The sequence below is a fragment of the Eptatretus burgeri genome, chromosome 16 (assembly GCF_056783735.1).
Source record: "Eptatretus burgeri isolate ZD-2024b chromosome 16, Ebu_testis_v1, whole genome shotgun sequence".
Taxonomy (NCBI): Eukaryota; Metazoa; Chordata; class Myxini; order Myxiniformes; family Myxinidae; genus Eptatretus; species Eptatretus burgeri.
In genome coordinates, this window is record NC_140976.1 from 23,476,234 (window position 1) to 23,491,707 (window position 15,474).

General features: G+C 41.8%; 1 protein-coding gene across 6 annotated transcripts in view; it reads right to left on the bottom strand.

The window, feature by feature from the left end:
- LOC147010706 (dystrophin-like) overlaps nt 1-15,474 on the bottom strand; it is a 1,018,488-nt gene that overhangs the window by 684,575 nt on the left and 318,439 nt on the right. For all 6 annotated transcript variants that reach the window (XM_085859617.1, XM_085859614.1, XM_085859615.1 and 3 more), the window contains 8 exons: nt 8,316-8,423; nt 7,493-7,672; nt 7,029-7,228; nt 3,231-3,354; nt 2,916-3,003; nt 1,864-2,093; nt 1,495-1,675; nt 1,039-1,184 (listed from right to left, as the gene is read on the bottom strand). In XM_085859617.1, coding sequence (XP_085715743.1) covers nt 1,039-1,184; nt 1,495-1,675; nt 1,864-2,093; nt 2,916-3,003; nt 3,231-3,354; nt 7,029-7,228; nt 7,493-7,672; nt 8,316-8,423 — 1,257 coding nt within the window. The remainder of the gene's footprint in view (nt 1-1,038; nt 1,185-1,494; nt 1,676-1,863; nt 2,094-2,915; nt 3,004-3,230; nt 3,355-7,028; nt 7,229-7,492; nt 7,673-8,315; nt 8,424-15,474) is intronic.

Below are 15,474 nucleotides of genomic sequence, written 5' to 3' on the forward strand. Positions count from 1 at the left end.
AAAATGCTCTTAAATTTTCAAGTCAATCGGATGAAAATTGACAATTTTAGAAACAATTTAAAAATTTGGCCTATTTCAGGTTTACCTTATGGCCTATGTTGACCTTTTTACCTAAGATAACCTCAAAAGTAAGAGGTACTTGAATTCACTGACCAGATTTGCAAATCCTGTTCAGATTTCAAGTCAATTGGATGAAATTTGAGGATTTTAGAAAATTTGGCTCAAATTGGCCTATTGGCCTATGTAGACCTTTTCGGTCCATCGAATGTAATGAAACTTCAATGCAGGACCGTTGCAGGGTCGGTTGCATTAATCTCTGAAAATTTCAGTACGATCGGTTGAGCGGTTTTGGCTGGAGGTGAGTGGACAAACAAACAAACAAACACACAAACAAACACACAAACACACAAACACACAAACAAACAGAGGCGATCAACATACTTGTCAAAAAAAAAAATTGCCAAGTAACAGACAGAGACAAACGAATGGACCCAAACGCAATACGCTCTCCTTCGGTGAGGGTAAAAATCAGTAGAACACTGCACTGAAAAGATGTATCTATTGAGAGAACACATATTCCACTGCGATTTTGATTTTTACACAGTGTCGACGCTCTTTGAGGAGTTGGAACACAGAACGGATCATGATGCAACAGAGTGAAAAGAGCAGTAGCAAGAGAGGCGGTACAGAAATAAAGAATGAACAGAGGAAGGAAATAACAGGCAAAATAAATTTGTGATTAGTTTGAGTGCAACAACCAAAAACAAAGGGACGAAACAACAGCAGAAAGAAAGGACGCATGTGGTCTGGAAAACGTAGATGAAGTGGAAGAAGGTACTGCACAAGCCAACGTCCAATGCGCTCAGACCCGGAATGGGAAGTTAATTCAATCACATTTCTCGTTGATATCAATCACAACTCATCATTGGGGGATTTAATTACATATCTAGTCCATCATAATTATGTAAAGGGTTATTAAGTCCCTCATCCATGCATCTCATGGCAAGGCACTCTCAACACGTACTACTTCACAATCACCTGCAAGTCTTCTTTCCTCCTCTCCATCACTTCTGGGTCATCCAGCTGCTTTGGGATGGCTCGCAACCTACTTTCGACTTCTTCAATAAATGCCTTCAAGCCCGCCACCTTCTCATTATACCCTGGAGGTGGCATACTTCCGAGGACTGCAACACATATAGCAATCACTGTAAAATATCCCACCATCAGCATTTCAAGAAGAATGAACACTTTTAGTCACCTTCTTATAATCTGTATTCCAGAGAAGCAACATGGATGCTATAAAACATGTGAAACACAAAAATAAATTAATCGGAGATGAAGTGTTTCAGCATCAATTAATATCAATAATGGTTGGGAACACAAATAGTTTGTGGCATACATCTATAAAATAATGAGTTACCCCAAAAAGTGCCCCCCCCCCAACCACTCTCCTGACCCCCGTCTTCTCCAAATGAGAAAGTTAGGGACACTGACCTGCCTGCAACTTGCACAGCTTTCTTTCCAGTGTAGAAAGTGTCTTAAAGTGCAATTGGGTGAGCCGATCAGCATCGCCCCGCAAGGCACAGAGTGCAGCATTGCGCTCAATCAATTGCTCAGCTTTTGTGGCCAAGACTTCTAGCTCAGGCTCCATCAAACGTACTCGAGCTACATCCTCCTGCAATGGTGCAAAACCACATACATGAGGAATCGGTAAGCAGAATGTCGTAGAAAATACTTGCGTAGCTGGCAAATGGATATACATTGTCTATTACAAGAGAGGAACTATGATTAATCTGTTCAAAACTACGAGGCAATGTTACAGAACCATTAGAACATGCATGCTAAGTTGTGCATACAGCTCACCCGACACTTCCCCAATTCCCGCTTCACTTTCTCAATGTCACCATCCTCATCGTGCCCAGCCTCCACAGAAGGCATGTGAAGCTCATAGCGAGCCACGTCACGGTGGAACTGCAACACGAGACCCTGGACCGACAAAGAGTCCTTATGATCGTGAAGCAGTCGTCCGAGTGCTCCCCAGCGCTCCTCCAGCCCTTTCAATGCTCTTTTTACCTGCTCTGCCGATATCCCATCTGCAAAATGGTGGAACATCATTGCACTGTAAGACTCTTGCTTTTTCAAAAGTAATTCAACAACAAGTTTCCTGATGCAACTGTGTGCAAAGATTTGTGCAGACAAAATGAGGATTTTAGAGAGAAAAAAATTTTTTTTGACTTGCCCCAAGGCACGATTGGATGTAATTGTGAACATTAACTGGAAAAGCTTTACACAAGTTCCAGAGTGCCTGGAGCAAGACAAGTGTTGATGTCATTTGGAAAGTTCCCTCGCAAGATACTTGATTATCCCGAAGTTTAAACCCAAACAGGCAAGGTAACGAGCTTTAAGCCTTTCACACCCAGGCCATAATAAGGCCCAGCCGATTTAAATTGCCAATGGCCAGCAGGAAAGTTTCAAAGTCGTCAGCACTTCCAGGACAAAACTTTCCTTTTGGATCACATAATCTTCTGAAATGTTAAGTGCACTTTTTTGAGTTTCTTGTCCCAGTTGGAATTCTGACCACCTGAGACTTTTTGACGTCCATTCTGTTTCAGGCCTTCCACAGCCAGGCATATATTTGAATTCAATTAGTTGCTGTACAATTCCAGACAAAGTGTTTTTCATGGATTAAATCTCCAGCAGCAACTTGGCAACGAGAACAAAACCTCATAATACTGATCAACGATGTTGTGATGACAAACATTCCATGCTTTCGATTAACCAATCTAAATGAGAAAGAGCTGGCTGGTACAATGCCTGAGTGCTTTAGCACATTTGTACAAATGAATTTGGTAATTACTTCCAGCTGTTGCCGAATTCATGTGCTCAGTGTCATGCATTACCCCCCTGGCCAATACCTCTTTCCATCTGCTCCGCAACATTCTGTCCCGTACGCGTCACGTCATTAAACTGCTTCTGTTTCTCTGCTCTCTCCTTTTCCAAACCCTGATGGAAAAAGAAGGAACAATTCAACAAACGTGGGCCTTTTTGTACATGCTGATTTACTTTTGATTTGCTTTTGTTTGGCTTCTGACAAAGAAGAAACAATTCATCACTTGTGTATTCAAAGGATGTCACAGTCTCTGCCATGCTGTGTCAAACCAAAACCTTCATCAAGTTACTCCAGCAAGGTGTCCTTAAACGCAGCACTGCGGGATCTCTGCCAGGCTTACGTTTAGCTTGTTCTCCAAGCGTTCGACATCCTCGGCCTTGTTCAGCGACGTTGGTTCAATTACTTGCAGTATCCCCTCCGCCTTGCCCAGCCAAAAAGTTAGCTCCAGTATCTCTGCATCAAACCTGCCACAACATACACACAGCTTACTTAATAGCTGAACTTTCTTATGAAGAGACATCAATAGGACTATTTTGGTAAAAGACAGAATTTTCTCTGCAGTTTCATTATTTTCAAGTGAATACAATAATAATAATGATAATAATAATAATAATAATAATAATAATAATAACTACAAAGCATCTGAAATTGCAAAGCCCTTCCGCTTTGAATTCGGACTTTTCTTCTGCTGTATGCGAAAGGGTACCTTCGACCTTTTGACTAAATTATTACTTTTTCTTCTCCATATTCTCATAATATAGATTTGTTGAAATTTTGATTAAAAAGCTCAAATGGTAATTAAAATTTCAGGTGAATTGGATGACCATTGACAATTTTATGTCACGCTGACCTTTGATCTTTGGACTAAATTAATCATTTGTTTTCTCCATATTCTCATTATAAAGATTTGTTGAAAATTTGATCAGAAAAGCTCAAATGTTAAAAAAGTTAAGGCCAGGACACACACACACACACACACACACACACACACACACACACACACACACACACACACACACACACACACACACACACACACACACACACACACATACACACACACACACACACACACACACGCAGATGCAGACACACACACACACACACACACACAAAGACACACACACACAAATGCAGATGCGCACACACACACACACACACACACACACACACACACACACACACACACACACACACACACACACACAAAGACAAACACAAAGCCAGACACACACACACACACACACACACACACACACACACACACAAAGACAAACACAAAGCCAGACACACACATACACACAGACAGACACACATAGACACATACAGACACACAAACGTGGACACACACACACACACACACACACACACACACACACACAAGATTGCAAAACCCCATCCCCCACAGGCTGATAATCTATCTATAATTCCAGCAGTGTGTGTGTGTGTGTGTGTGTGTGTGTGTGTGTGTGTGTGTGTGTGTGTGTGTGTGTGTGTGTGTGTCCGCTGTTTCTCGACAGCCACTGGTCCGATCTAATTGAAACTTACCAGTTATATTGCTGGGAACCTGAGGATGTGCCTTTTCAAGGTTTTATATTAATCGGACAAGTGCTTCCCAAGTTATGGCCATTTATTTACCAAACCAATAACAGGACACGGTGCTGCGTAAGCGTAGCCAATGCGCCATTTAGTTACCAATCACAGGACACCTTGCTGTGGAGGCGTGGCCGTTGGGGAAGAGATCCTCAGCCGCGTTCCCCATTACGGGTTACACGTACGGACTTCCGGATAGTGATGATTTACTGTATTCTAATAATTTCTCGATTTCTTATGCGCACTTATAGATAAACACAATGCCCCAATCCAGTCGTCGTTTACAAGAGCGAAGGAACGGCCTGTGTGGTTGCTTTTTTTTTTTCTTTTGGTTTGCACGTACGGCCACGCGAGAGCGAAGGAAAGGCCTGTGTGGTTGTTGTTTCTGACTCACGGTTTGAAAGTTTTTTTTTTTTTGCACGTACGGCCACGTACTCGTAATAATAATAATAATAATAATAATAATAATAATAATAATAATTTCTAAACATGTGTGATATTCCTTTTTTAAACGTGGTTGATGTGCATTGCCTTGATTTCACATGTGAGCAAGATATTACGAAAGACCATTCAACACAGAATAGAAGACTTGACTTCATTAAGTGAGAAATTCCCGCTGAGCAAGCAGGTTTCAGAAGAGGACGAGGTACGAGAGAGCCAATCGCAAATCTGAGGTGCATCATGTAAAAAAAAAACAAAGGAATATCAAAGGAAGGTTTCTCTGTTTTATAAATTATTGCAAAGTCTTCGATTGTGTTGATCATTAATTATGCTGAGACAAATGGGGATGTCGGAGCACCTGAACTCTATATCGAAGGAGCTCGTTCTCGGCGTGCCTGCGTGCGTCCGTCGACAATTGTCCTATTGGGGATACCACTAATCAAGCAATAACGGAACCCTCTGCACAATCGGCAGCATTGCATAGCAATACACGCATATACACATATACGTACACGCAGCATATGACGTGCTGCACATACACGCATGAGGAGAGTTTGTTCCCAGACAGTTTGATCAAAAGAAGGATGAGAAGAGGCCGGGGATGGGGAGGCGGATAATTTGTTTTTTTTATGTTCATTTTTCCTCTTAGTGTGTTGTTGTATATTATTTGGAATTCAGCATCGAAAAAGTATGTGATGAACATCCCATTAACGCTCTCCCCCTCCTCGCTCATTAGGCCGGTATCTATTCACCGCCTAATTTAATTTTTTCCCATAAACAAGAACCGTTTTAAAGATTGGGATTCCCGTCAGCGAAGTGATGGGTCTTACATTCTAGTACAGTATGTCTGATAAGAATCCTGTACGCAAAACAAGAAACTACAGTAAGAAGAGAGTATGGAGAGACAGAATGGTTTGGAATTGGGAAAGAGGTCAGACAGGGGTACATTCTCTCCCCTTACTTGTTACCTGTGCCAATGAAGGTAGATGGAGGTGATGTTTTCACCCCTGTTTGTGTGTTTGTCTGTGAGCAGGATATCTCAAAAAGTTATTGACGGATTTGGACAAAACTTGGTGGACAGGTTGAGTGGGTGACAATGATGAATTGAATAGTTTTTGCTGAAGATCTGGATTCGGATCTGGATAAGATAATTTTTTAACTGGAAGGGTATGAGAGATCCAATCACAAATGTGAGGTGGATTATGGAAAAAGCAATTTAAGGAATGTATCAAACAAAGGTGGTTCTCTTTTGGATGACAACAATAAGTCTTTGGTATGACTAGGCCAAGGTTGGGTTCAAACTACCAACCACCCAGACTCAGAGCAGACACTCTCACCAATATTCCACCTAATCTAGTTTGTTTACCACATTTCTTGTGCTTTCTTGTTTACCGTATTATCGGTAACAACCAATAACCACATTTCTGAAAAATTAACACGGCGGCTGGTGAGTTACCAAGGAGGGTGGAGCAACACACAATTAGGAAATTTCTGGTCAATGAAAACATCAAAGAAGGTGAAATTTACAGACAATGCAAAGGAATTAAAGAGCACATCCGTTTTCAAGAGAACCTTTGGGGAAACGTTTTTGAGAGACCGAAGCTATTAAGATTGACATCCTGCACTGGTGACATACACATCCCACAACATCTCTCTATTGAAGGCATTTGAAAGGTTTCAGTCTGATTGGTCAAGTGTGTGCTTCAAAAGTACAACTTGGAAAAGTCATGCAGTGTGTGTGTGTGTGTGTGTGTGTGTGTGTGTGTGTGTGTGTGTGTGTGTGTGTGTGTGTGTGTGTGTGTGTGTACATAATCAGATGCACATGCATACAGGCATGGATCAAAAGTCCAGGGTCAGGTTTCCAAGCAGCCCCATCGCTCAACTATTGTTGGTTGAAATCAGTGCACACAAGTCATGCATAACAAGCAGTGATTAGTAACGACAGCCATTAAAAATCATGACGTTGTCGAGGCTTATCATTACAGCATGCTGACCTTTTTTGAAACAGCATTCACATTTCCCTGTGACAACTGTGCCCTTTGAAGATGAATACGATCAAAATGGTGCATCACTCTTAATCAGGATGCACAGAATGGCCTGCTACCTTCGTTTCAGCTGAGGGTCAAGGTGCTGTCGCTTCGTTGGTGGTTCTTGAATCTGTTCTTGTCTTCCATGCTTTAGGAGAACCTTTTCCTTGCTGCTGACCATTGTAATTGTCTCCACCATGGTTGACCCCATAATTGTGGTCCCTGTGCTCATCGTCTGGGAAACCAAAGGTGGAGATTTGTTGATGGTCTCTGTCAACTGGAGAAATAAGCATGCACAAAATAAAGTCATGGGAAATGTCTGAAGAGAATGGAAATATCAGTTTGAAATGGCAAGCCAATGGTTGGAAGAGCAAGAGCACACCAAGCTTCCTACTTGGTTTTAAACATTCACACATTAATGTCAGCGAGCAAGGACAGCTTCAATGTTTCATTAAAATGTGAGGCAAAAACAAACTTCACAATTCAACATTCAAGTCCCCAGAACCATTTTGTGCATGTGGTGCCCCAACAATATGCTGACCAGCCTGGATCGGCTCTCAAGCTGATGGATGAGGGCATCCCACTGCTGCGCGAAGCCATCCAGCGTGGTTTGCACGGCAGAGGTTCCTGTGGGGCTTGCGATGGCAGTCACCACGGCCTGGCCCAGGGTGCTTAACTTGCTCATTATTGGTCGTTTCATGGACATGTCCTCCTTGAGGATCTGTATTTGTGAGTACATATCGATTTTCACCAGGGTTAACGTTCAAGGCGGACACTGTTTAAATTTATGCTAAGGAATCATGTCGGAAAAAAACCTGTGAATCAGAACACGTCCTGGTGACGCAAGGATAATATTCTGACGAACTACAAGATACAATCTTGAAAGTGATAAATGATCTTTTCAGGCTTGGTGGCCTTGGTACATTTTTAGGTTCTCATCATTCATCGACCAGAAGATTGCTGATGATTGGTGAATTTACCAGCATGAGGAATTGCCAATTACAGCAAGTTTTACACACATCACATCCTTTGATTTTTAGGCAGAAATGCACCGACGATAGTCCTGTGATCTTACTGAACTGCAGTTATCCAAAATAACATTCACATCACAAACTATCATTAATATGCAAAATAAACCTGGCAGAGTATTGAATTGTGAATCAAAAGGATGTGATCAGTAGGAGCCCGCATTTTCCAAGATGGGACCACACTTTGTTTTAAAGCCGTGGAAGTCGCTGAGTCCTCATTATTATGAATCTCAGCACAAACACTGTTCAATCAGATGGGGTGAAGTTAGAACACTCATGTCGTTGGATTAAAAAACGGTTTCTAGCAATTTGAAATTGCTAGTCATTGAAGCTTACCGCCAACTTTCTCACGCTGGACACGATGTCGTTGTGGTCGACAAATCCAGTAGTTTTCACCTGGCCCAATGCTTCTTCCTTCTCTCTCAGCCAGGCATCAAAAAGGACCTGAAGGATACAGAAGGTAGTTTTGTAAACAAAATATTTGCTCAAATTTGAGCAAGGAGACAAAGGGACTGAACTGACAGTGCAAGGAGCAACAATTATAGATACAAGCCGGTAGGCGGCGATGGGTCGCCAAGCATGGAAACTATAAGATATAGAGCAAAATGGATGTCAAATAGCAGATAGGGAATCACCTTAAGATTATGCATATGAAATCTCATCCAGTTCCATCTACTGATAACTACTCGGTATCCATTTGAATGAAAAGTACCGAAAATGCGGTTTGAAATCGGAAATCCCCAAAGTTCGAGGGGGTGCTGTGGGTGAACAAAGATCTAAATCGAAAATCCGGCTCGATCGTTTGTGCACAATGTATTCCAGACGATTAGTGTGAATTTTCATGACCATCCGACCATAACCCTTGGAGGAGTTAGCATTTGGCGCGAAGGCACCTCCAGCTCTCACATATTATCGATTTTTGCACTAATTGACCTTTGTCCCCTGACCTAAGCAAAATCGGTCAATATGTCCTGAGGCAAAGTTGTAGTACTCATTGAGTACCATGAACCTGCAAAGTTTCATTCGTATCGATGCATTCACCTGGTCGCGAGGGGGCCTTCAATTTTAGCCAATTTTCGCGCATACCCTAATTGTAGGGGGCGCTGCTGGTAAAGTATTCCATATATCACAAAAACCGGAATATATTTGATGGAGGATCACCTGTAGATCATTTGTGCCAAATTTCATAACCCTACGTGGGATTATGGCTTTCGGAATTGATTTCGCGTGAACGGTACTGATTTTGAAGGTTTTTCGGTTGTTGCTAGGGAACCAAAGCGTCCCTAGCAACCATCACAATTTCCAAAGCACTAGGTCATAAGATGTATCTACCACCCGAGTTTGGTTAAAATCCGCCCACGTTTACTACTAATTATGCTGATGACAAACGAACAAACATCCAAACAAACATCCAAACAAACAGACAGAATTACTGACAATAAGGGTCACCTATTTCGGCGACCAACAACAAGCAGAGGCAAGTGGTAAAAATACTACAATATAAAAAAATGAAAAAAGGAAGTATTTTATTCTTGTGCTGGTTGAAAAAGCCCAAAAATGGGAGGTTATATATTTCTTAACAGCAAAGAAAAAATAATTTTCAGGAGCGATTGCAACAGCAGTCTATTGCCTATACACCACCCAGATTCTATTGTTTTTGTTTTTAATCTGATTTTTAAAAAATTCAAATTTTCCCGCAGGTTGAGATTCATTTAAAGTAACTTTCACTTAATATTATTTTCTCTCCAAGGAGCGTTTCCATGTTTCAGGGTGGGGCAGAGAAACAGACAGACAGCATTGTGTATATATGATAGATAAAGGCAAGAGGATGGATGTACAGAAAAAGAGGACAAATAGGAGGGAAGGAAACAGCAACCTGAAAGTAAGAGAGGGGTTAGCCAGGGTCAAAACTCAAACGAGGTAAAAATTCTCACAGGTAGGGTTGGGGGATGACATGAAATGGTGTGTACACTACTTACTTTTGAAGCCCTGAAGAGAAGAGTGTGATTAACCCACAGTGCAAAGAGTTTGATCCGTAAGGCAATTCCAGAAACAGGAGAAAAGATGAACAAAAAAAAAGGAGGTGTGCAGAAAGCCTGAATTTTTTGAATTGATAACCAGGAGGAATTATGTTAAAATGGCGCCAGGTTAGCACTTCTGACGGGCAGGCATGTTAAAAATCGACAGATCAACAGGCAAGGGAGGCCACGTAGAAAAAAGCAGCATTTTTATATCCTGCAGCTAAACGTGAGAGATGGGAATGTTTTATATCCTGAGACATCAAAACTAGAGAAATGGACCCAAAAACAATCAGCTCACATCTTTTATCACAGCAGAGATCGACAACACGTCAGAAAGCACAGCGCTTTGCCGGGCCACCTGGTGTTCCCTGGGCCTTTCAGACTAAATACATTCAGCATCTTTCATTTGAGCAACTGGAGTATGACTTCCCCTTGAAGGAACAAGATGTTCAAAGTCTGATACATATGTTCTTTCTGTAATCCATTTTTAAAACACAAAACGAAAATGTAACAATACCTCCGAGTGTAGATATCATGCATGTGCAAGAGCACGTGTGAACAAACACAGTCCGATATCAAAAAGCACCTCTTCGCTCGAATGAACACCCTGAACTATTGTGCCACACCAGCACTTTCTACAAGTCCCATGACCATTATGGGGCACCTGCCATGCATACACACCTTTGTGCTAGTTTTCACAGCTACCTTCGCTCCACCATTTGCATATCACCCAAGTGTAACAGAAACTCTTCACCCTTTTCCTGCAAAACTTCAAATCCCACATCCACTACCCCCACGTTCTCTGGATCTTGATTTCCACCCATACGCTTTTTACACCTGAAACTGCCAGACCCTACCAAATACCCAAATGTCCCTTGATCCCACCGCATTGCCGATGACACCACCTTTTGCAAGACCCACACGGAATACAATTATTTGACCATACTCCTGACTACAAGTCCTTAGTCTTCCTGTTCCTTATTCTTCCTCCACTTGTTACATGAATTCTTCTTCTTTGCTGTTGCTTCCTGAACATTAACATTCAACCACCATGTTTCTCTATCCTTTTGTACATTTCTTGCAATCACCCCACATGCCCTCTGAGCTACCTTCTTCCATGCATCCCTCATTTCCCCCTCAAAAAATCATCCACCGCAACAACAATCATCACTTGTTCTTTTTCCTTCCTCAACTTGGTGTTTTCTTCTTGAAATCTCACCCTAATCTCTCCATCCTGCTTCACATACTTAACCTTCCCTTCAGTCTTAATCCTTCGATCGCCAACAACGGATCTGTCAAACATTATTCCCCAGGTATCACTTTCACATTAACTACACCTCCTCTGAGACTCCGAGGTGCTAACAAAAATAATCAAACTGACTCTTTCATTTGCCATTCATGTACGTTACCAGCAATTCTGCCCTTTTCTTGAAACATATATTCAGTACACACAGGGCTGGCACGATGGCCACAGGTACGCACACTCACCTCGAAGCTGTCTAGCCTGGGTTTGTATCCCAACCCAGCTATAAACTGTCATCCTGGTGTTTCACATGTAAGGTGATTCATCAATGTATGTGCTGTCCCTCGGATGGAGGTTAAAAATGATGTCCCGTCTACCGGCATGAATTCTTTACTTGATCTTGTTCACATTCGTTTGTGTCTTTCTTGGAGTTGACGAAAAAAGATCTAAAGCTATGGGGCTGGATGAACATCCGGGAGTATTGAAGGAGATGGCAGAGCAGGTAACCATGATGTTAACATGTATAACATCGTTCTTATCTGCTGTGCCAATACGGGTCCACGTCATTGATGCATTATAGGCCTACTTTTTGTCGTACAACTTGATTGCCATTCTTCACAACAACAGCCACATCACTGATCCACCCAGACTTCAAATGGTTGTGGGGATCCAAAGTTTTCCATGCCTTCATGTCTTCCAGGGTGTAAGTACGTTTGTAAATTTAAGATAATTCACTAAATGTGGATGTAAAATGGTTGGAAAGTTTGTCTCGTTTCTGGGCCTTGCTGTTCGGAATTTCATGCGAGTCTGTATTTCCTATAACCCGTATTGTTATAATATCACTCCCTCCACCTTGGATGGATTGAGGTGTTAGGGCACTACTCCGGTATGCTCCGGCAGGACTACACCCTGTCTCCACGAAGAGTGGAGAATTTCAGAAAATTTATTGAAGTCTCCTGGGCTATTGGACACAATCCCGGATGGGTCACCACTCCAACACAGGATACTTGAATGGCTCAATCATCCCAGCAAGCTGTTACTCATTTTGCCAACCTCAAAAGAATGACAGTCTGAGTCAACCCCACCTGCTATTAATTCAACAACTAAGTGAGATTTGAACTCAGGATCCTAGGATCCCAATCCCATCACCCTAACAATTAAGCCAACACCAGGCATAATGTTTGCCAACTCCATCCATCCATCGGGACCTTACTCTGTGCAGAGCATTGGTGCTGCCTAAGCAGTCTCCTTGGCAACTGGGCACAATACTGGATGGGTCACCACTCCAACACAGGATACCAGCAAGCTGGCACTCATTTTACCGAGGTCAGAAGAATGACAGGCAGAGTCAACCTGACCTGCTATTAATTCAACAGCTGTGTTATTTGAACTCAGGATCCTAGGATCCCAATCACACCACCCTAACAATTAAGCCAACACCAGACATTATGTTTGCCAATTGCGTGGTTTCTATGCATTATTGAAAGCCACAAGTATATTTATAATTAATGCCAAATTTCTTGCCTGTATTAACACATCTGGATGTCTTTTATTTTCAGAGTAAATTGGTGATGAATTCTTCAAAGCATGTGTGACGCTCAGTATTGAAACATTTTGTACAGAAAAGGATGCACTGCAAAGCAAGTCCATGGATGCATGGTTGCTCTGTTTGGTGAGGATATTGCTCATTATACTAAAGTGATATGATGTGCGAAGGAGTTTAAAACATGCCAGAGAATTGATTAGCGATGACCCCAGGTCTGAAAGATAAACGGACATGACCAGTCGAGAAACATCTGCTGTGAAAAGGCCACGATAATGATTGATCGCTGAATCAAGGTTGCAGGACTTGCAAAAGAGTTTGGCATTTCTATTCGGAAGCATTGAAACCATTGTCAATGAACATCTTGGCATGTTAAAGGTTTCTGGCAGATGGGTGCCTCACAGGCTATTATGGGCTCAAAAAAGCTCAAGATTTCCAGAGTGTGTCATCCAGTTAAGAGTTGCTGTTGCTCTGTGGCGCTGAGTTTTTGTCGTAACCGGTAACTGGCCAGGATGCATGAAACCAACAGCAAAACGAGGCCAGGGGGTGTTGATGCATGTCTTCTGCTGTTACAAAAAAATGCACCACCACACCCAGACAAAAATAACATTCCTTTCCTGTAGTCAACCTCTGCAGACTACTGTAGTATATGAGAGTACAACTCTCATATACTATTGTTCTAATTGTAGCATTTTTGCCTGGGCGAGAACTATAGTGCAGCCAATACTCACTTGTGTGGGTTCAAGCAGTCAAATCATCTACCCCACAGCACAAATTTAGCCCCAAGTGACATCTGATGTCTGAGCTGCATGAAAGACACATTCACAATGATGATTCCTTGAAGTTTATGACTGACGAGTAGTTGAAGAAGCATTCAGAATAAATATATCGACAAATCGGATGAAAATTGATTATTTTTCATATTTAAATTGATGATTTTAAAATTTGACCTTGATTTGACCTTTGACCTTTTGAACTCAAAAATAGTTGCTTTCTCAATTCATTGACACAATATACAAATCCTGTTGAAATTTCAAGTCAATCGGATGAAAAATGACGATTTTATAAATCTGACCTCAAGATGACCAATGACCTTTGACCTCAAAATCAATCAGCTTCTCGTTTGTGACTACCTCTACAGCTTGGTGAAGTTTCATGAAGATTGGTTAAAAATTGTGACCTGTCGGCAGTTGACAGACAAACAAACAGACAGACAGACAGAATAACAAAATCGAATGGACCAATATACTTGAAAAATCTTCGATTTTGCAAGTAACAAACAGACGGGGGTGAAAACATAACCTCCTTCCACCTTTGGTGGTGGAGGTGAGAAAGTTGAAAACTTTTTCTATATACCTGAGTTGCAAAACATTTTTAACACTCCTAATACCAGTGACATGCACCACAATTAAAAGTCAGGTTGCCATTTAAGCCCACATGAGACAGTTCAAAGGCAAGTGCGTTACTTCTGCTCCACCCTAACAAGAACACATTACATGAAGATCACCAAAGAACTGTCCATTTGAAGTCAGATTCAAAGATGACTTCCTTATTAATTTACAGAGTATTTCAATAATAAATGCAATGGGCTAGCAGGACAGCCAGGAGTTATGCGCACTCGCCCCTGGGCTGTCGAGTCTGGGTTCAAATCTAATTACCTTGCTATAAGCAATACATCAGGATGAGACGTCAATGCAAGCGCCGTCCCTCAGATTGTAGTTAAACTGGGCGTCCAGTCTGTTGGAATTAGTTAGTGGATGTTCAAGGTCCCATGACGCCTTCCGCGCAGAGGAGGCTAGTTAGCTTCAGTATTCTGGCTGGAATTCCAAATTCCTGTCACCTTTCGTCTTATATCATGCCAGGACAGCTGGCTCATGAAAGATAACCAAAAATGCTTCCCATCGACCGCACAAGGTGGTGGGAATAATTGAGGCTGCGAAATAAGTAGTCATCTCGTTGTCTAGGTCCGTCGAGTCGGGCCCGACTTCTGGTGACATTCATCATCATATTTCTCTACACATCCTTATACTGCACTACTTCCCACAGATCTGGCAGAGACAGCTTGGTTTCAGCCTTTTCCCCATCCATCCAGCACATTCAAGGTCTGCCTCTTCCTCTGGTTTCCTCAACCATACACAACATAGTTGATTTCTCCAGACTTTCGTTTTCTACACCCAAGATGCGTCCGAAGAATGAAAGTTTATGTTTTAGCATCAGCGCTTCTAATGTACATGATGGTCTCATTTCTTCAATCAATGATATATTTGTTCTCGCAGTCCATGGAATTTTCAACATTTATATCCATCATCACATTTCAAAACTTTCAATCTTCTTCCTTTATTTATTTTTCACTGTCCGTGATTCACATCCATACATTGTAACTGGAAATAGCAGAGCATTCATCAGCCTACTCTTGGTTTGTTTTGTCACGTCTTTGTCTTTCCAGATCGTTGCCAATCCTGACATTGCTGTTCTCTCCAATAATAACCATCTATTAATTTCTCCTCCACATTGTCCACTCACTTCGACCTGAGAACCCATGAAGATGAAACTTTCCTCGTTTTCCACACGATCGTCTCCCAATCTGAGCACGTCGATCTTCTCAGTTTACAAGATTTTAGTCTTTTTTATGTTTTCATAAAGACTAGCTTTTTCATTTTCCTTCTTCACTGTCTGCAGCAGTTTCAT